Here is a 21,786-nt window from a genome sequence, read left to right on the forward strand (position 1 = left end):
TCAGCTCCATGCGGGTAGTTCCTCCGATGTGGGGTCCTCCTCAAATCATAGCCACTCTCCCGTTGGGTCTAGGTGGCACGCCGGGAATATGCTGGGCCTCTCCGTGGGAACAACTGGAGCCAATACTCCTGCTGCACCCCTTGGTGCTCCTTGTGGCAAAGCTCCAGCCGCCTGACCTGGGTTGAGATGGGGCAACCGGTTTTTGATCCACTTGTAGAGGTGTCCCAATCGGATCAAGTTTTCAATCTTGTCCTTGAGATTTTTGCATTCATTGGTGTTGTGCCCAATGTCGTTATGGTACTCGCATCTCTTATTGGGATCCCTCCGGGAGCTGTCCTTGTACAGGGGAGGCGGTCTCCAGTAGTGCGTATTTTGCCTAGTAGCAAAATACACACATTCTTGGGAGTCCGTTAACTCCGTGTACTGGATATATTGGGGAGTATACCCCCTTTTTTGTCGTTTATCCTCCGTCCAAGTGTTGCCTTTGGAGGACCTTTTACTCCTCGAGCCCTGGGAAGGACCGGCTAGATTGGCTGTCAGAGCGGAATGCGAGGGGGCCTATCCTTTTATCCCTGAGGGATTTCCAAAATGGGACGATGTGGGGACCAGGGCGTGGCCTTGGCTATATCCGGGAGTGGCAGAAAACTGTATGTCGCTCATCGGTGGAGCTGCTGCTGGTACAGTGCCTGAGAGCTGGGCTCCGAGCACATATCCTGCTACCCCTGTGGGATAGTATCCTCCATAGGCCACTATTTGGGCCTCTTCAAGATTAATGTATTTCTGGACTCTCTTCTGGAAGTCTTAGAGGTTTGAAGCTCCTTCTTGTTGTAGCTCGTTCCAGAATGGGGTCCCGTACGGATGCCTGCTTGGAGAAGGGCAAGCTGTTGTCCCTCATCTACTTTCTTGGTTTTAGAGGCTTCTTCCCGGAACCTCTTTATGAAATTCTTTAGCGTCTTCGTAGGCAACTGCTTGATGTAAGTCAAGGCGCTGACCTCCAGGTTGACTTTCCTCGCGGCGACAAACTGTCTCCGGAAGCTAGTTTGCAGCTTATTCCAGCAATCCACGGATCCTGGCTCCAATTTCTTGAACCACTCTTCCGCGGACCCGCTTAGAGTAAGCGGGAAGCACAAACACTTAACGTCATTGCTGACTCTCATGACCGTCATGACTCGGTTGAATCGTGACAGGTGATCACTCGGGTCAGAGTTCCCGGTATAAGCTGCCATTTCAGGCATCTTAAAGCTTTTAGGGAGCTCTGCTTCCAGGATATGTTTGGCGCATGGCTCCCGGTCCTCACAGTCTGAGTCGGAGTCGTCGCCTTTCTGTCTTTGTGAGACTCGGGCGATGTCTTTTCGAAGTATGGCGAGTTCCGCCATGATTCCTTCGTTTAACGTTCCCGTGGAGATCGCGGGTCCGTATTTCTTTTGCTCAAGGTGATCCCGGAGGTCACCTTGGTTCCTGTTAATCTGATTCCTCAGATCAATGGGAAGACATTTCTGTCCCCTTCTTCCTCTCCCTCAGGGCTCTTGGTGCACGGAAACGCTTTTTCGGTCCTCTTGATCTTGAGGGCCAAGACTCCCTTTTTGGAGTTTGCCCCTCTGCGGACCTTTCCCTTTCGGGAAATCCGAGCGGACCTTTCGCGGATCCTGCACCTTTTTCTTTTTCCCGGGTGTGGAAGTGGGGTTTTTCTTTTGGTTCCCTTCAGCGGGATACCTTATAGGGCTTGGTTCCCTAGATTTCTGCTTTTGGGTACTTGGCGAGGATTCCTCTGGTTCCTTTCCAAGTCTAGTAGGGATGGCTTTAGGATGCACATGGATTCCTGCTGCCTCCATAGCTTTTTTCATGGCCAGCATCACCTCTTGCATCTTTTGATTTTGCTCTTTTTGGGCTGCGATTTCAGCTTCATGATCGACAGCCTTTTGCCTTAAGAGTACCATTTCTGAGTAGCTGCCTTCGTCGTAGGCGTACTCATCGAAGTTTCCTTCGTAGTCGTCATCAGGGATTCCTTCTTCTTCTTCGGAACCCACGGTTGCTCTTGAGGCCACGTCCTCGTCATTTGGATCTTGAGCATCTTGAAGAGGGCGAGGTTAACGTTTGCTTCGAATCTCCACCATTGTTGTTTTGTTGTAATGCAGTGTCTACTTACAGACGCTTTCTTCAGCTCTCAATGAAAGCACCAAAATGTTGACCGAGGTTTTCGGCAACTAATAAAATAATAATAATTTAGAGAGCTGTAAGAAATTAAGAGAGAGATTTTTACGTGGTTGGAGCGTTAATGAGCCTTAGTCCACGAGTCTGTATATTTATGATAGTATTTAATACAGAGAATGTTCTTTGTGAGTTTTTACTTTTCTAGTTCTTATGAAACCCAGAATTCTCGACCCCTCTTTAATGAGCTTTGGGGGGTATTTATAGTGTTTTTGTGGGGTGATCCCTAGAATTAAGGTACATGCATTTCTGTAACTATCAGTAAAGCCACACATTCCCAATGAATTTATCATAGGTAATGCATGGTCTAATCCCTAGGTTCAATAGGGATTTTATGAGGACAGTCCTTAATCCCTTTTGACTGATGTGATTCCTCACAGAGTAGCCGTCACTAGACTTTATTGATCATAGCCTTGTAGGTACAGATTGGGGGTTGTCTCGTCAGACTTTACTGCGTATGGCAGTTTCAATACGCCTCCTCCCATGCGGCATTAATTGTGAAATGACTGTTCAGATGAAACCTGACACCTCCCAGAGATGCTTGGTTGCCATCTTGCTCTCCGGGAGCATGCGAGATTTACATGCCTTCTCTAGGAGGCATGTCTAAGGTAATCATGCGCTCTAGGAAGACTTAGCTATTTTATTCAAATGCTAAACTCTTTCCATCCACGTGTCACCATCCGGTTGGTCCACGTATATTGGGCAAAATCAGGGGCAACACCTAACTTAACCAATTCTCCTATGAGCGATGTCTCCATATGTCAGCCTAAGTAAGAGTGTATCGGAGAACAAGTAAGAGGGCTTCTGGAGTCACGGTTGAAGGCACTCGCTACAGGCCTTTCCGGATAGGAAAGAGTAAGCTGGAGTGGCCTATTCAAGACTACATTAATTAGGAGGAACAGCTAGCCATTCGAAACTCTTTTCCGGAAGAGGACTAGTTTTCCAAGAAAGCCTTCCAGGTGCTGCTTCCGCGAGTTAACAACTTTCTAAGGAAAATAATAACTTCTGAAAACTTTTTCATTTAGAAAAACTATACTATAATTACACTATACTTTCATCCAATATGTAAATTATGTCAATCCACTACTACGACACCCACATTTAGTATCATTTTAAACCGACTCTTATATAGCGTCAGTTCTATCTGATTCTATTCGATAAATGTCGAAGCATTAGCATCGGTTATGAAGTAAAGCTACTGAGCATATAGTATGCCTCTGAAACTTCTCACATATCTATGTTAAGGTCATTATTATTGTGCAAACCATGAAACCTAATTATTATAGGAATATATATGCATGCATCATGTATAGCTGTAGTACTGTGCATATGTTTATGTAATGGAAATAATATATATTTAATTACATAAAATTAAGGTTCAAATATTTCTGAATTAGGAAAGGAAAACTGTACATTTCACAGAAATTAACTTCTTGCTGTATTGTATATGATAATATTTTAATTTGAAATAATAAATACCTGATCAAAATAAGAATTATTTGACTTTGACTAGAATACTATTATGTATTAATATGTAATTTTCATGTGTCCGTACGTTATTCAAAATACTTTTCCTATTTTGGATATAAATTTTATTTTTATTTTTTTGACAAAATTTTGGATATAAATTAATTATATATAACAGAGAGGAAGAAATTTAATTTGTTATAATTTAAGATTCCATAATCATATTCATAATAATTAAAATTTGAGTGTTGTTAACAATAAGTGTTTAATATGTTAATTAGGATGATTCATATTCATCCTTTACAGCCACAGCTCATTATATTAATTACAAAGAATATTCCTTTTATATATCTTAATAATTTCTCTTTAGCTATATATATAAGTAATGTTTGTTGTGGGTTCTTATATATAATTAATTTAATTGGATAATTTAGAAATGAAGATGAATATTATAATGATTTTGTCATTTGCAATAATATTATTGAATTTGGTTGAACATGCAAACACAGGTAGAGTAGTACCATTCAACACTACTCATAGTCATGTGGATTATGAGGATGAAGTTGATTTGAAGTTGAAGCTTCTCAATAAACCTCCTCTTAAGACTATCAAGGTATACATGCATCAATCAATTACTATATATATAAATATTATTTTTTCATGTTGAGTTGAAAAATCAATAATATAAATAATATTATTATTGTTTTGCAGAGTAGTGATGGAGATATTATAGATTGTATTGACATATACAAACAACCAGCTTTTGATCATTCAGCGTTGGTCAACCATACTATTCAGATGGCTGAACAACAAAACAACGACACTTTTAAAAGTGTCGTTGTTTCTCAAATATGGCAAAGAAACGGAAGTTTCTGCCCACAAGGAACCATTCCCATTCGAAGAATCCAAAGAAAACACTTATTATTAAACAATAATAATCTCCAACGTTTTGGCCAAAAGAATCCTTATCATCATCACTCCATCACTACCACTACACCAAAACCAAATGTTGTTTTCCCAAACAACACCACTTTCAATCAAGAACCTATAGTCAATCGTTCTGTAAGTAAATTTGAATACTATTAATTAGCGATATTCTTTAAAAGTTATTTTTTTAAATTATATATATAATATAACAGGTGGCTATGCTGGTGACACTTGGATACAATTATATGGGGGCTCAAGCAAATTTGAATCTTTGGAACCCTTTTGTTTTAGAAGATGAATACTCAAGTGGTCAAATATGGCTTAAAGCTGGGGTTTCAGATCTCTTTGAAAGCATTGAAGCTGGGTGGGTCGTAAACCCAAAGTTATATGGTGATAAAGCCACACGACTTTTCGTATATTGGACTGTAACTACTACTAAACTCGACCCCTCTCATTAATTTTCAATATAAATATATTGGTGTAGCTAATTAATTATTAATTATTATTATAAATATTAGAAGGATCAGTACGAATCAACAGGTTGCTTTGACCTGACTTGCTCAGGTTTTATTCAAACCAATCCAAAAGTAGTGTTGGGTGGAACCCTTGAGCCTTGGTCCAAAGAAAGAGGACCCCAATACGAACTCCCAATTACCATTACACAGGTAATATATATAATTTAGATTCAATTATTTGGTATTAATGATTGATTAATTATTATTATGTTTATACTTAGGATGAGAACACAGGGAATTGGTGGCTTAAATTGGGTCAGAACGTGGCAGTAGGGTATTGGCCAGGAAGTCTGTTCAGGTATTTGAAACAAAGTGCAATAATGGTTCAATGGGGTGGGGAAGTGTACAGCCCAAACGTAAGGAAAAAGCCTCACACGACCACTGCCATGGGGAGTGGTGAGGCAGCCTCTGCTGGCCATGGCTTTGCTTCTTATGTCAAAAATGTAAGGATTATGGACTATTCAATGTCATTCAAGTACCCTCAGTGGGTTGGTACTTGGGCCGATGAGGAATACTGCTACTCTGCCTTCAATGAGGTTAAGTATGGGCTTGAGCCCACCTTTTATTTTGGTGGCCCAGGCCAAAATCCACTTTGTCCTTAGTTTCTTACTTTATTGACTATGTGTATGAATGGTGTAACAACTTAATCCCTTTCATAATGAAACTCATGGCTCCACCTATATCCTCTTATTCTTAAACTTCAATGCCTATACTCTCCAATGTGATTGTGGATACTGTATAATAACAAATAAAATATAAATATATTTGCAATATTAAAACAAATAATCTAATCTAATCTAATTACTTGTGCAAATTGAATTGAAAAACTATAAACTCCATATTAATTTACATATAAAAATAACCATTGAATCAAATTTACATATTTAATATTTTAAAGTTAAACGAATCAATAATTTTAAAAAAAAAATAAATACATTCTGCATATATTTTTTAAAACTTAATATATATACAAAAAATTATAATCTAAAACTAATCCAATTTATTTTCTACATATAATTTTTTTCTTTTGTATAAAAATTTGTTTTATTATTTTAATTTATTGTTGTAGATATCAAAATAATTTGCTTTATTTTATTGATTGAGAATTTTTTTAAAAAAAATATTGTATATTTAATATTTAACCGATATGAATATATATATATATTAATAACATAAATTATTTAATATTATGTGAAAATTGAATTAGATGAACAATTTTATATAAAAGACTAACATGTAAAAGTTAGTTTAGCTTCTATATAAATTCCACATGAAAAATGGTTGAAGATTCCCTCAATTGAAATAGGCTATTTATAAAAATATGAGAAAAAAATATTAATATATATGACATGTAAATTTAATTGCACTAAATATAATATATTTTTTATAAAAAAAATAAATATAAAATAAATCATCATAGATAAAAAGGAATAAAAAAAAACTTAAAAACTTATATAAATTTTACTTCTATATAATTAACATCAGTTTCCTATTTCTTGATGAAGAAAAGAAGCTAGTTAAAAATAATTTTTTTAAGATAATGAATTAAGAAATCAATTACTTTTATGTAGTCAAATCTAATTTTTTAATGAAGAAACCAGTTACGAATAACAAAACTCATATAAGATTTGTTTATTGAGAAATTAGTTTCTAGATCTCTAATTGCGGCAGAATCCATTCGATTCTTTGAAGTTTTGGTGGTGGAGATCTCATATCTAAGGTCCGTTTGAGCCGTTGGTCGCTGGTGAACAAAAGTCAGCAGGTAGATTGTTGAGGGGGTGAGACATGTAGGATACTTAAATGGGAGGAGAAGAAATAACTTTGATTTTTTTTTTTTTTGAAATAATTTATCTTAAATCAAATATGTACTTTAAAAATTAAGTTTACACATATATGTATAGAAAATATCATAAAATAATTCAAACACTAAAATATGTCATAAAAAGTGGCCAAACCTAAAAGTGACATATTTTTATAAAAAAGTTTTAAAAGTAATTTCCTAATAGAGATGCTATATAAGAGTTTGATGGATAAAGTGTAAGGCATCAAACTTTGAATACAAATATTTCCTAAATTCTTAGGCCTAAATTGATCATGGAGATAATGAACTTCTTTTCTTACTCCAACTCTCAGCAAGCAAATCTTTTTCAAAGAATCTGATGAGTGATAAAGAATTATTCTATTATTGTTGCATAATTACCACTCATATTTACTATCTGTTGCAAAATGGAATCAATGGAGTTACTCAATAATCCACCACAAGGACATAGAAGTTCTTGTTGTTGTACAAATTAATATCTAAAGAAATAATAATAGAATGGTTGGCAAGTTTCAAATCAACTTTGAAGCAAGCCAAGTAAAAGTAATAGTTTAGTTCTCTCATTCCAAAACTCAATGTCTCTAGAAGCTTAGGATACTTGTAAGAGAGACCAAATTTATACATGTATTCATCATATTACACTCACTCAACTAACAGTATTACACTACTCATCTTTTACAGCTATGCTATAGTAGTACAACTAGGTCAAAAACAAAGATAGGGAAGGTGAATACAAACACAACAAATAGGATACAACTCATCTGTCTATCTATCTAGATTGATTCAAATTGTTCTCTCTCTTGTTGTATAAATCGGAATATCCGAGCAGCTGATTCAGTTGCCGTCCGAGCGTTGTGTGGCACGACTTTGATCACTCGGATTGGCTGGTTGGTATCATGGTGATGGTGATGATGAAGACGAGGCTGAAAAGAAGCAACCTCTGGAACGACGGGAGCTATAGGAGGAGGCGGACGAGGAGCATTGTGACTCGACCCGTTTTCTTGTGTTCTCCCACCTCTTCCTCCTCTAGGACTACTAGCTGTACTTCCTTGAAAATCATTACTGTTTCTGGGTTTGGGAATGGATACATTTTTCTTGGTTGGCAGATTACAGGACCCCTGTTGTTCGGTGTTTGAATGGACTTCCGCTCTAGGTACCTGACCAGTTTCACCGTTCGAACCAGGTTCGGATAACTGGCTCCCTTCTTCAACTGCCGAACCTGACTTCCCTGAATTAGAGATTGGCATGCCATATGGGGGATAGTACGGATGACCAACTGGATAGTTACCGGGGAAAACCCCGACTCCTTGATGATGTTGAATTCCGTAGGCTGAGTTTGCGAAATTGGTTGGAACAGGACATGGGCCAAAAGGAGGTCCGTGCCCTCCAAAACCTGCTCCCATCATTCCAGGTCCAGTATATGGCTTGTATACAAGGCCTTCGGAAGGAGACATTACGGGAACCAACCACTGAGGGCCTGCTGATTGATGGAAACCCCAAGGACCCATTCCATTATCAGTCATGTTCGCCACTGGCTGCGGATATCCTAAGTAGGGTCCGTAGTTCATAAAATGACTAGTTGTTTCGACAGAGAAAAATGATTCTTTCCCAACTGCATTTTCTGCGGAGAACTCCCTTTTTCGGTTTGGCTTGTCTGAATCATCTTTGGAACAAGCAATAACAGGTAGCGGCTTTACAACAACGTACTCTTGTTGAAGTTTCTTCGCTGGATAACAGCCCTTTAAAGGCGATTTCTCTAAGATGTCTCCATTTTCAACCATGAGATTTGGTGATCCAGCGATCAACCGTTGGACCTATTAATTGGGAAATAAAAAGATAAGTTATTTCTAAGCAATATAAAAGACTTTGTGCAGCAACTGCAATTGCAATAATACTACCTTTCGATAGAAGAATTATATAGAGAGGCATACCTTTATCAATCTATGCAACTCAAATACTTGAACTGCAAATACTCTTTGCTGACTGTAGAGAGTAACATGAGTTTGAATCAAGAACATATTTCCATAGTGTTGTTACCACAAATGAACATTGGCAAAGATTAAAACCAACACAAGGTAACACAAGTATAGACTACTGCATTTTCGATATCTATCTTATGCCAAACCCACCTAGCCTAGGTACTCACTAGTAACTGATTTCTTAATTTGCTCACTTATTTGACCAAAATACATATGGAACAATTCAAAGCAACACATAAAATGGAAATCTTGATGCAAATAAAAGCAATTACATGTGCCTTTTCATTCTATTAACTAAATAAAATTAAACCCAAGTCAGAAGAGAAATGCAAGGCAGATCTTGTTATTTGAATTCTGCATATACATTATAGCAACAAACACAGATGAACTCAATCATAACAAGCAACCCCAAAAAGAATACGTTTCTTATAATAGTTAAAAAACGAAAATACATCACAAAGTTAACAATGTCAAATGAGCAGAGTCAGATATTTATACGAGAGACTATCTTCCTCGACACAAAGCCACCACTAATTAACAAAACTGGTAGTTTGAGATATCCACCCCGCCAAAATTACATTCCTCCAGTTGTTTTCCTCACGGCTCCAGGCCCTTGAGTTCCATGAAAAAAAAAAAGAAACCTCCAGAAGTCAAAGGGAAAACCAAGCACTACCAAACCGAGACAGGATTACACCCAAAACCAGATGCCATAGGGCAAAATAATGAGATGATAAACTGTCTCGGGGTCGCCTTGACGTCTCCCTGTTGTAAGATGATTCAGTATCCACAGTTAAAATGTTATCGAGGGCCTTTCAGCACAAAAAACTTCAACTTTAAAACGGATCTCAGAATTCCCAAGGTAAATGTTTCACCATCCTCCAAGCCATCTTGATATTAGCAGTTAATTTGTACTCCTTAATAGTTATAATTCCATAGAAAATACAACAATCTAAAATATAACTTGACATAATAGAAAAAGCTAAAGCTAGTCACAAGACGTTTGATACTTTCCTAGGTATTGATTACTCTCCTTGAAGAGGAAAAAGTCGATCTCAAGAGCCAATAATAAAGGCATATGCAAAGTACATTCATATTTCCAACGTGTAACGCATAATTCCTCCAAATATTTTTACCACAAAGAGCAAAAATATCTTATTAAAAAGTAAAGAGCGAAAGTACGTACTTGGCAATTGCTCTTCTCGCTTTCCAGAAATGTTTTTGACCTATTATGCCAACAACATCATCCGGAGAAATATCTGTGATTGATATTGAATCCACCATTGATGTCTCAGAGCCATCATCGAATTTATCTACAGTTTCAATTTCACAATGTGAAGTTCTGTTACTATTGCTGTTGTGGTCACTATCATTCTCAGGTTCATTGGACCTGCTACGTTCCACCCAACAATGGGGCTCGCTTCTTGGCTGGAACTCATTCCCTCCCTCCGCATCCCTTGCTGATTTGCTGAGATGATCATGCTGTCCACTGCTCTCCAGTTGTGGCCCCCCTACTCTAGACTCTTGATGTAAGCCAGCCTCACTGCCACATGACCTGCTAAAATTAGACAAAGCATGCTCGATGCTTTCCATATTTGAAGATTCTTTGATTTTCTTTAGAGGCCCTTCACTCTTCTCTCTATTTGATGTTACAATATGATTCCCACTTTGGAAATTTGCTCTCACATTCTCTCTTCTCTCACTTTCTGCATCTTGTATAAAAGTGGCAGCCATCAAATTATGTTGCTTTGGATTCTTTTCATAGACATTTTGTCTTTCCACAGGCTGTCTAGTACGAGTAGAGCTTACAGAAGAAAATGCTTCTCCGCCCTGGCACCGACCATTCGTTGCTTGAACAAACACAGGAACCATAAAATCATCATTGTCATCTCCGACCTTCTTTCTCTGCTCAAGTTGTGTCGTGGCCGCAGGAGCATTCCTGATTTTTACTTCCCCACGAGGCTGGAGATTTTCAGACCAATGAGTAGGAGTTGAAGGAGCTCCGTTACGAGTAAACACTTTATTTCTTTCAACACCACTTCCCTAAACCAAAGAATAAATAGAAAAAATAAAGCAACAATAAAAACCATCCAATAAGGAATGGCATAATAATCTCTTGCCCACAAACACTACAATTTTGAACAACTTTACAATCTAGTGCTAAAACAAAATTGTCAAGGAAAGAGTGAGTTGCTTACAAAGCATGAAGCTCATTTGAACCCTTAACCAGAATGAGAATTTAAAAAGTTCCTAACAATTGGAAACTCAATCATAATATACTAAATCTATTGAAAACCGTATAATTAGAGCTCAAAACAAGTAAGGAGCTTCTAACAACATTCATTGTACCATTCATTCATTTACACAACTTTCCAGTTGAGTAGTTTTTGTCTGACCAAAATAGTACCCAATCAATCTCAAAAGTTGCATTTCTTTTCTTCACTAGCTAATTTCAACAAAACCATATAAACCATACATCTTAATAAAAATATGAATTCACATAAGAGAAATAACCATTTTTTCCATCACTAATTTGAAAGCCATGGGAATCCCATCTCATGAATACCAAAAAGAAAAGAAAAGAAAAGAAAAGAAATTAAAGTGAGTTGTGAATAATTATTACCTGACTTGAGGAAGCTGAAGGAACCATATTGGTTGGGGATTTGGAATTCAAAGGAAGATTATTTCCAGAACCAAATCTGTGGGATGGTATAGTGAGCTGTTCATAAAGAGCCATCTTATTCCTTGGAGGAGCTCTAGGCCCTCCTTTCTCTGTATCATTTACATGTAATCTTGGGAACATAGGTCCCATACTTTTGTCATCATCTTTTCCTCTCTTCATCTCTTAATCTCAAATACAATCCAAACACACAAACAAACACCCTTATCTCATAAATCTATAATTGATTGGAATCAATCCCACTAAAAGAAAAAAAAAACAAAACTTGTAAAGATTCAAATCTCAAACACCCAATAAAAAATAAAAATCAGATCTTGAAGCAACCCAAGTTCTTCTAAAGCTGAAAAGCCAGAAATTAGATATGCCCAAATGGAGAATTGACTTTTTTTTTCCTTCTTCTTTTGGCAGGTAGGAAAATTGGGATAATAATAACAATAAGAAGAAGAAGAAAAGAGGTGGGTATTGGGTAAAGGGGAAAGAGAGAAAAGGGAAATAGATTTGGGGAAAGGAAGGAAGAAGAAGAAGATTAGATGTTGATGTTCATGAGTTGATGAGTTGATGTAGAAGGGGTAAGGGTTTGTTTAGATATGAATCAGAGATACCTAAGAAGAAAAATGACATATCAAAGAAAAGGGCAAAAAGTGCATAGTTGGTGGGCTCTTCTCTTCAACTCTCTACACACAACTACACCTATTTTCATCATCATATTATTATTATTATAAATTATTATTAAAATGGATCAATTCAATTTCAAAATAAAATAAGGTAGATATTATTTTGTATTCTGTATTTTACAAAATTATAGATGAGATTTTCTATTTTGTTAAATGATAAAATAAATCATGTATTTTTTAAAATGGTACAAATAAGACCTTAAACTGATTTTTTGTCAAAATAAAACTAAATAATAATCTAACTTAGAGGTATTATGATAAAATTGATTAAATTTTCTACATCTATAACTTTTGCAAAATAGAAATTCTAAATAATATTTACCCTAAAATAATTTCATTACCAAATTTGTTCAACTTACCTTTGCTAATTTTTTTCCCCTTTAAAAATTAGAGTAATACTAACACATTTGCTAATTAATATGTTTTACTTCATATGTTATTTTTATGATATAGAAAAGACAATTTTTTTTTTTTTTGAATAGTTAAGATTGATAGAAACACCATGATGCACAAGAACCATTAAACAATTTTGAAATTCTTTTAGACCCATTTAAAGAATCGTTTTGACAGACTTCTTATCTATTTTAGCATCTAAAAACATTTTTTATCTATTTTTTTTATGATTGCGTACATTATAGTCATTTAAGATTACTTGTAAATTTTTAAATAATTCTGAATAATTTACAATACTAAAAATAAGATTTAAATAATTATTTACCATGCATATAAGAAAAAATAGTCGCGCATATAATAAAATATATAAATTTTATTTTTCGACATTGTAAATTATTTAATTTTTTTTTGAAAATTTACAAATAGTCTTAAATAACTACAACATACATGATTATAAAAAAATTAGACTAAAAAATTTTCTTGGATACCAAAACAAGAGATCTACCGAAATACCCTTAGTTAGGGCTGAACATCGGGCGGGTTTACCGGGTTTTGAGTTGGCGGGTTTCGGGTTCACGAGTTTCGGGTTCAAAAAATTGAAACCGAACCCAGACCCGAATAGGGCACGGGTTGGCGGGTCACGGGTTGGCGGGTTTCGGTTGGTCGGGTTTAGCGGGTTGGCGGGTTGACCCGGTCAACTAAGTCAACTCGGTCAACTCTTTGAAAAAATTAATTTTTTATTTAAATAATTATTATTTTTTTTTATTTTTTACGTTAAGCATATATAATATAACAATTTGTTCATAGTATCTACTATTGAAGAAAAAAATGCATTAATCAATCCAACCAACAAACAAACAACTTCATATTCATGTTCATGAATCATGATAAAAGTGAAAACTAAAATATTTCAAAATACATCCATATCCAATATCCATAGTCCATAAAAATCTAAAGTCCATATTATATATATAAAAACAGTAATAAAAAATATATATAATATATTTATAAACCAAGTTGGCGGGCGGGTTCGCGGGTTCAACCCGAAACCCGGTACCCTTAAAATCTCAACCCGCCAACCCACCCGAAGGGTACCGGGTTGAACCCAACCCGCCTGAAAAAAAAATTTTGCAGGTTCACCAGTTGGGGTTCGGGCAGGTTGCTCGGGTTCGGGTCAAACCCGTTCAAAATGTTCAGCCCTACCTTTAGTACCTCTAAAGGTGTACTTTATACTAGACTTACCCCTTTAAGGGTATACTTTATATTAAACTACACTTTTAATAGGTACGTTCATTCTCCATCCTCTAATGTCAATCAATAAAAATATTAATTAATTAATAATTGATTTTATTTATATTTTAAACTATAAGTTGCAATACAAACTATCCTTAAGCACTGTGATCTTAAGGCATGATATATGTTTATTGTTTATTTATTTTTATTTTTTATATAGAGAAAAGTAATATGTTCTAAATTGACAATTGTATCCATATAGAATTTATTCTATGTTTTATAAAAAAAAAAAAAAAAAAAAAAAAAAAAAGCAAATATACATTAGAAAAGAAATAGAAAACATACAAATATTACTAAATGAAAAATAATGAGTAGAAAACATTGTCATACATGTATGTAAACATATATATGCCAAAACTTATGAAGTTCCTCTTTTAAAATAATATAATTACATTTCTCTAAGAAAAATAATATGTATAAATTGAAGCATAAGCAACTTTATCTCATTTAGAAATATTAAAAGCAATCAAAAATAAAATAAAAAAAACTTCATTGAAAAGTATATATGCTTATTCTTTAAAAAATTTATTCATGTATATTATATAGACTAGGTAGGAGTTACGTGCCGAGGCACGTAAATATTAGTTTTAGGTCAAGTTTAAGTTTTTTTATTTTTTTTTATTTAGATTGTACGTGAAAGTATGATCATACGAATGATTCGTTTTATTAAAGTAATATTTGTGCTATTATAATTGGTTATTCAAATAAATTTGGGTATATATAAGTCATCACTAAATAACACTTAATATTTACTTATAGAAAATTTGGAGGAACAAGTCATAAGTTTTACAGATTTTAAAGCAAATATTATGTAACATAAATTAAAGTGAATGTGCGATCTTAAAATAGAAGAAAAAAGTATTAAAAAAAGTCTTAATATATGAAATATTATTAGAAAAACTAAAAAGAGTATAGTGAAACTTCTACCTAATCTTCCATTGGTTCAGCTGAGTACATTATTTTCAACAACATTTCTGAATTAAAAAACAGTACAATAAAACAATCCTATGATCACTTCTTTAGCATTGTTTACATTATCAACTCTTTATAACACCAAGCATGAGATTGTTGATACCTATAATAAACTAACCAACTTGCCTAAAATTACAGCACTTACTTACCTTACCCTTAACAACAACATCCTCTGCTTGGAGCTGTCTACACCTTTCCCATGCGAGATCATACTACATAGCCTTCAAGCTCAAGATTATGCTATCATCTACTTCATTCTCACCAATAATTACAAAATCCATTTTCAAACCAGAAACTATCCCTGCTTCTTCTACATGCTTTAGCCTGTGGATTGAAGCTTCTTGAAGAGGTAAGTATGTTGAAGATTTTGCAGTAATATTAACCAATGCTCCACCATTATCAGTACAGAAAACAGTTCCCCTCACCTACATCATAAATCATTTTTACCCATGGAAATAATTGCAAATTTGCTCCTTCAGTTGCAGTTTTTGTTCGTTTTATACAATCAGTTTCATGATGTAAAACTAATCAAGAGCAAAAAATAATTAGATAGATAATACTCTTAACACTTGTCCATAATTTAAGTCTTAAGTTAGCTTAAATTAGTTAAATAGTTCCTAACACTAAAATTATAAGCATAGCTTGGTGGCCACATTCAGTTGGGTATTCAAGCTCATACCAATTTTGTCCATAATTCAGGTTGAATTAAATAAAAATATATAAACAAGAATTATGATTAACACCCAAAGAGAGAGAGAGAGAGAGAGAGAGAGAGAGAGAGAGAGAGAGAGAGAGAGAGAGAGAGAGAGAGAGAGAGAGAGAGAGAGAGAGAGAGAGAGAGAGAGAGAGAGAGAGAGAGATACTAATGTCTACGAAATTTTAATGTACAAACAAGGCTTAATGGCGGTAAATTAAACCGTAACGAGAATAAAATTAAAAGACAATAACATACCCGTTATCAGAAATGTCTTGACCATCTAGTTTCATCTCAACTCGTCTCAAGACTGACATTACATAAGGATTTTTGCTCGCATAGAGAATTAACTTTTAAATAACCGACGAACGTGGAAACTACTAATAGATTCTATGGAGAAACATTTAAAAGCCCAACATTTCTCAGATGAAAGATATCGTCGGCAAGTGTTTTTAACAGGCCGTTGTATGGAAAGAATAAACAAGTTATCAGAATTATAAAATGCCTTAGTAGATGTGGTGAATCTTATAACCTGCTGATAACAGAACATACAAGTAACCTACTTCTATTATTCAACTATTCTTGCATTTTGTCACACATTAGTCATGACTTCCATGAATTGAAGTCAGCAACAATGATTTCTCAGCATTGCAATTCTGCCGTTGGTGTATATTGTAATAGTAGCAAAGAATTAATTATATTGTTTTAATACTGAATAATTGTTTCCTAATGCAAGGCCACAAGCAGCCAACTATATGATCATTTTCATCTTGCTGATGTAATACAATTCGTGAAGCATATTGACCAAGAAAACATTGTTAAATGGCAAGAAAGATGCAACAGAGTTTAGATCAAAGAACTTTTATATGATCGTTATTCATACTCACCCCACTCGCTCGAGCAAAGAAGACTTGTATTAGGAAAAAGAGATTCACAATCTTCATCTTTAATTTTAACCTTGTTCGGCGAAGCTTTTTCATCACCGCCTCCGAAGTTTTCCTCTCGTGCTCTTACTTGAAGAATGCAAAGCATCGGGAGCGACAAGTTTACGATCACTTGGTGAAGCTATAGTTTTCTGATGTTCGCTTGGTTCATTAGCCGCTGAATTAAACAGACCAGTATAAGTCTCATCAATCTCTGCTACAGGTTGTGACTTTCCAAAAAGTGGAATTTCTTCATAGTCAATTTGAGCTACATGAACAGAATCTTGATAAGCTGGCGATTCTCTCCTCCCAAGATCTTGTGAAAGTTGTCCCATTTCTTCACCAGGAAAACTTGCTTCAGGTGAGGTAATATCGTATTCGTAACCACTTCTTGCAGATACTATTTGGTGGAGATAACCATTCATTATCATCCAAAGAAGTACCGGCAAATGCGGGAAACTCTTTAGTATTTCCGAGAATTTGATGTGGGGAGGTTTTCTCTCTCCTTGTCATCAAATTCGGTAGCATCGGCGGTAAGGTCTCGCGCTTGACTGATCAATTCCTTGTGATTTTACTTCCTGACTCTCTCCTAGACCTTCAAGAGCCTGGCAAATATGGGAAAGAAAAAGGAAAATTAATAGTAATTTGCCATTGCCAAAATTTAAAAATAATGATACATAATGAAATATCATTTACGGAAAGGTCGCACCTTATGAAGATTTCCAGCATGGAAACTTGCGATTTGCGCAAGCTTGATCAACAGGGAATAGAGCCCACTTTACGTACAATGCAAGTGAAGGTACCAATGGCCTCAAAGTTTGAAAAGCATCCCTAATTCTCAAATAATAAGACCGATATATAGCTTGTCCATGGATAGGAGATATTTCCATCTTGGTGTCTCCTTCCCTTGCCGAGCATCGGTCATTGCGGCTACATCTTTAGACAATTGCATTTCAAGGGGAAGAAGTATTGTATTTGCCTGCGAAATAATAAAATATATGGTCACAATGAGATTAAGAATACATATTTGATCAGTGCTATCAAGCTCAAGACATTACCGCGTAACCATTTAAACCGAAACCTTTAAATCAATAAGACATATATATATATATAGAGAGAGAGAGAGAGAGAGAGAAACCTTTGAAAGATTTTCCATAAGAGAATGGTGTACTCCATTGCGTCCTTTCCCGGATTATGAACATCATGAAGATCTTCCGTTATTGCCAAGACCTATAAATATTTATCAAAACAAAAAAGGTTACCCAACATAGAGAGCACCAATAAAACTTATAATAGTACTGAAAATATTGCTAGTAATAAACAGAACATTAAGAGATGTTTAAAAATACAAAAACAAAATACAATAGACAATGGAAAATGAAAGCTTTAATAGAGAAGCAGTTCTTCAATGACCTTGTGGGGTACCCCAAAATAGAAAAGGAAATCGAAATGGTAAACAATAGAAAGGATATTATAGAAAATTAAAGAGAAATACAATAATAACTGGGTATTCGAGAGGTTCAGCACTCTCCCAAGAGCCAAGGCTCGCTTACAATATAATTCTTATCATATCCCACCATTCTTCTACCCCAAAAATTATACCATCTTACAATGACCTATACACCCTTTTTATTTACTATATTCAATAATCTCAGGGTCTATCTCGTTGTTTTATAGATACCCTCACTTACAATATAATTCTTATCATATCTCACACTCATTCTTCTACCCCAATATTTATACTATCTTACAATGACCCATATACCCTTTTTATTTACTATGATCTATAATCCCAGGGTCTATCACCTTGTTTTATAGAGAATTTGGCCCTAAAACCAGCAGCAAGGCAAATAAATAACTAAGATGTAATTGTTGCTTTAAGATTATTCTTATAAAGAAAAGTAAACCTGAATGTGATGTTCAAAAATTATTGAATGCAAAATAAAATAAACCTTGAATCAATTGGTAAATGGAAAAAAGTGAGATATCAAGAGATAGATATTGAATTTGTAGACATCAAAAGCCAGTGAAAGAATTTAAATTAAGTGGACTTCAAATAACTTTCTGGTAACATACTCTGCTAAGATTTTATCATAAACCCTAAACAAGAGGAGGAGACTGATGATAACCCACTTCCTATGCAACTAAACAGTCACACACAATACAGACAAAATATGGAAGACGACTTCCTAGCGAAAGCCAATAAATTAAATTTAATAAGCATTTAATCAACATAATTTAAAATAAAAAAATACAGAACATGAGATGTGTAACTGTTAAAATACATATAGAAATCAAACACTCCATGAAAACAGTGATAAGGTATGAAACAGACCTCTTCAAGCATAGAACCACATTCAGAAGTCAAAGCAGTATGAGTCTTCAAAACACGCCCATATGTTGCTAGTGCCACACTGGTCCCATAAGCACTATCCCTCATTGAAAGAATGGTGTTCTGTAAATCACCTGTAAGAAAAAAGAAAATAAATAGTTAAATAAGTAAATAAAAGTAAAATTGCTCATGTAAAAAATAATAATCTATAATCATTAATTTGGCGATGCACAAAAGCACACGCATGTGTGTGTGTGTGTGTGTGAGAGAGAGAGAGAGAGAGAGAGAGAGAGAGAGAGTGGTATACCTTAGTCCCAATTTCAGAATTGAAGTCGTACTCTTCGATAGCAGAGTGAAAATCATCGACGATAAAAGTGACTCTGCTTGACCAAGTCGCAGGCAGCCATGGCTCCATAGCTGAAACAACAAGAGCAAAAAGAGCACTCTGCTTCTCAAATGCTGTATCATCCTGAAGATAAACCAAATCATACAAATAAATATAAACCCACCTCTTTCATCAGATTACATGGCATATGCCCTAAGACAATTAAATTTCTAAACATAAAAGGGGTAAAAACTTTACACCCAACATGAATTTGAATATGAATTTTTCCCATGATTACCTCGTAAAAATTTGTCTGAATAACAGGACGACCCAATCGTTTAGCGATCTCCTTCTTGTGCTCCAAAGCTTTCTTTTCTGAGGTTGCATTCTGTTCTTCGATTGAGGTGATGATGTTCAGAGGTGATGATGTACCAGCAGTTAACCGAACCATGCTTGCGGCGATGGTGAGAAGACGAAGGAGTGAGAGAACGAATGAGTTAGTCGGTCGAGACTGGTTGACGACTGAGAGATAGACTAAATGGAATCGCAATAGGGTTTTGTTAAAGAAGAAAGAGGAATCGCAGAATTTATTTTGGTTTTCTCCGTTAAAATTAACAGAATATTCTTTTATTTTAAGGTATATTCTGTTAAACCAAGAAATGCCGTTAAATAGGCACTTTTAATATATAAAGATGTGACAGATATAAACACAAATAATAAAATTTATTTTGAGTGCTGTAACTAACTAATATGTAAATAATAGCCTTGAAATTGATTTGTTTATAAATAAATAAATAAATCAGTGGTGTATGACTTTTCTTAAAAGGATAACATTATCTCTAATTGTTTTTTACTCTTTGCCACGTGGCGATGCTCTTTCTCTTGGTTTTGCTGAGAATAAATGCAAAAGACAATTATTATAAATTTCTTTTTTATATGATAAATAAATAAAACCATTAATAATAATAATAAATATTATATGGAGATCCCGTATCTATTTTGCTGACGTGGCCAATGCAAGCAAACAAAAAAAAATTGGTTTTGGAATTTATGGATTAAATTAGTGGAATTATTAGTAGCATAATGGACATTAATTAAGTACAGCTAGCATTTTTAATTTGTGTAAAATTAAGTAAAATGACCTTTTTCCATTTAGAAACCTCAACAAGTCATGGTCAATAAAATAATATGCCATATGGGGTGATGCTATACCTCTTTAATTTAACCTAATAAACAATATATATTTATAAATATATACTTATATATATTATAAAAAAAAACAAATTTAACCTAATAAACAATCTATATTTATAAATATATACTTATATTATATATAGGATAGAGCAACTTGTTATAAAAAAAAACTTAATAAATAACTATCTTAATGGCTATGCAAATTGTTCATGAGAGAGCCAAATTTTGTCTCCCTATCACAATCCAATTAAAATTCTCTCCTCAATTAAAATTAAATTTATATCTCCTTATTTAACAGAGTGAATACATTTCTCTTACCAAAATAAACAAAAAAAAAAAAAAAGAATTAATATATTTAAAAACTACAAGATTATTGTTAGGTTACACATGCATTGAATTTTATAAATTAAAAGAAATCACGTATTAATTTTTTATTTTTTTAAAAATAATATTTAATGTTATAAAAATTTAAGGAAAATAAATATAAAATTTAAGAATATTAAAAGAGAAATTTGACAATTTATACTTGAAAATTGTCCATAGTCTTTTAGTATGCCACGTTAAAATACATAGAAATTTAATACTCTAAAATTAATTAAATCCTAAAATAATCTCCCCATACCTTCCCTCTTTCTCTAGGCCCTCTCTCCCTCTCTCTCTAACTCTCACCAAACCTAACTGATATCCACGAACACAGAACCAGACCCAGACCAAACCCACGACCACCGCACCACCTCCGGCGAAACCCACACCGAAGATGAAACGTACGACAAAATCGAGGAGGATATCGCAAAACCACAAAGAGAAATCGTGAAACCCAAAACTCCAAAATTTATGAGCACAACCACCCTAAACCCCCAAAATCCCCACCCATCGTTGAAGTTCTCAACTCGCTTGTAATCAGCATTTTTGATTCTAGTTTTTGACGATGTCGCAAAACATCACTAAATGTCACGAAACATCGTGAAATCATTAAATATCGCTAAATTAATTCAATAATTGAAAATATACTTCTTTTCAAGGTAAATTTTAACAAGTTTTTTCTTACTCTTGCACTCGTTAGTGTTCTGTTAAAATCTCACCCTACACATCTGCAAAAATTGTGAAATTTCACAAGAACGAAGCCAAGACTGTTGTGTATCACTTTTCTATTGGAAACGTTGAGAAAAAAGTAATTTTCATGCACTAACAATCATTTTAGTCGAATTAGTGAAAATCTCATATTTCTCATAGTGGTACCCCTATGTGAAATGTGGTCCGGACCCATCTCGGAATATTTTTTTGCCATTACTCACAATGAATTCGTACTACTAAGACGTGAATATAAATATTGGTTTTTCGTTAAAATTGGTTGAAATGGCCCCCTAATTCAAAAACTGCAAATATTCTTCTTT

General features: G+C 34.6%; 3 protein-coding genes across 3 annotated transcripts; 1 reads left to right on the plus strand and 2 right to left on the minus strand.

The window, feature by feature from the left end:
• The first annotated feature begins 4,079 nt into the window (after positions 1–4,079).
• On the plus strand, positions 4,080–5,821 carry LOC115715030 (protein neprosin-like). Its single transcript, XM_061106385.1, has 5 exons — positions 4,080–4,288; positions 4,387–4,737; positions 4,815–5,027; positions 5,121–5,267; positions 5,339–5,821. Exons 1-5 carry the CDS (start codon positions 4,112–4,114, stop codon positions 5,717–5,719), a joined length of 1,269 nt encoding a protein of 422 aa, XP_060962368.1. The 5' UTR covers positions 4,080–4,111; the 3' UTR covers positions 5,720–5,821.
• Positions 5,822–7,396: 1,575 nt separating this feature from the next.
• On the minus strand, positions 7,397–12,279 carry LOC115703149 (protein EARLY FLOWERING 3). The gene is made up of 4 exons (XM_030630649.2): positions 11,536–12,279; positions 10,099–10,955; positions 8,868–8,919; positions 7,397–8,750 (listed from the first exon to the last, which is right to left on the minus strand). The coding sequence occupies exons 1-4, from the start codon at positions 11,752–11,754 to the stop codon at positions 7,710–7,712; spliced, it is 2,169 nt and encodes a 722-aa protein (XP_030486509.2). The 5' UTR covers positions 11,755–12,279; the 3' UTR covers positions 7,397–7,709.
• Positions 12,280–14,230: 1,951 nt separating this feature from the next.
• LOC133032457 (small ribosomal subunit protein bS1c-like) lies at positions 14,231–20,384 on the minus strand. The gene is made up of 2 exons (XM_061106400.1): positions 19,181–20,384; positions 14,231–15,349 (listed from the first exon to the last, which is right to left on the minus strand). The coding sequence occupies exons 1-2, from the start codon at positions 19,286–19,288 to the stop codon at positions 15,137–15,139; spliced, it is 321 nt and encodes a 106-aa protein (XP_060962383.1). The 5' UTR covers positions 19,289–20,384; the 3' UTR covers positions 14,231–15,136.
• Between the last annotated feature and the right edge of the window lie 1,402 nt (positions 20,385–21,786).

Source organism: Cannabis sativa, chromosome X (genome assembly GCF_029168945.1).
Source record: "Cannabis sativa cultivar Pink pepper isolate KNU-18-1 chromosome X, ASM2916894v1, whole genome shotgun sequence".
Lineage (NCBI taxonomy): Eukaryota > Viridiplantae > Streptophyta > Magnoliopsida > Rosales > Cannabaceae > Cannabis > Cannabis sativa.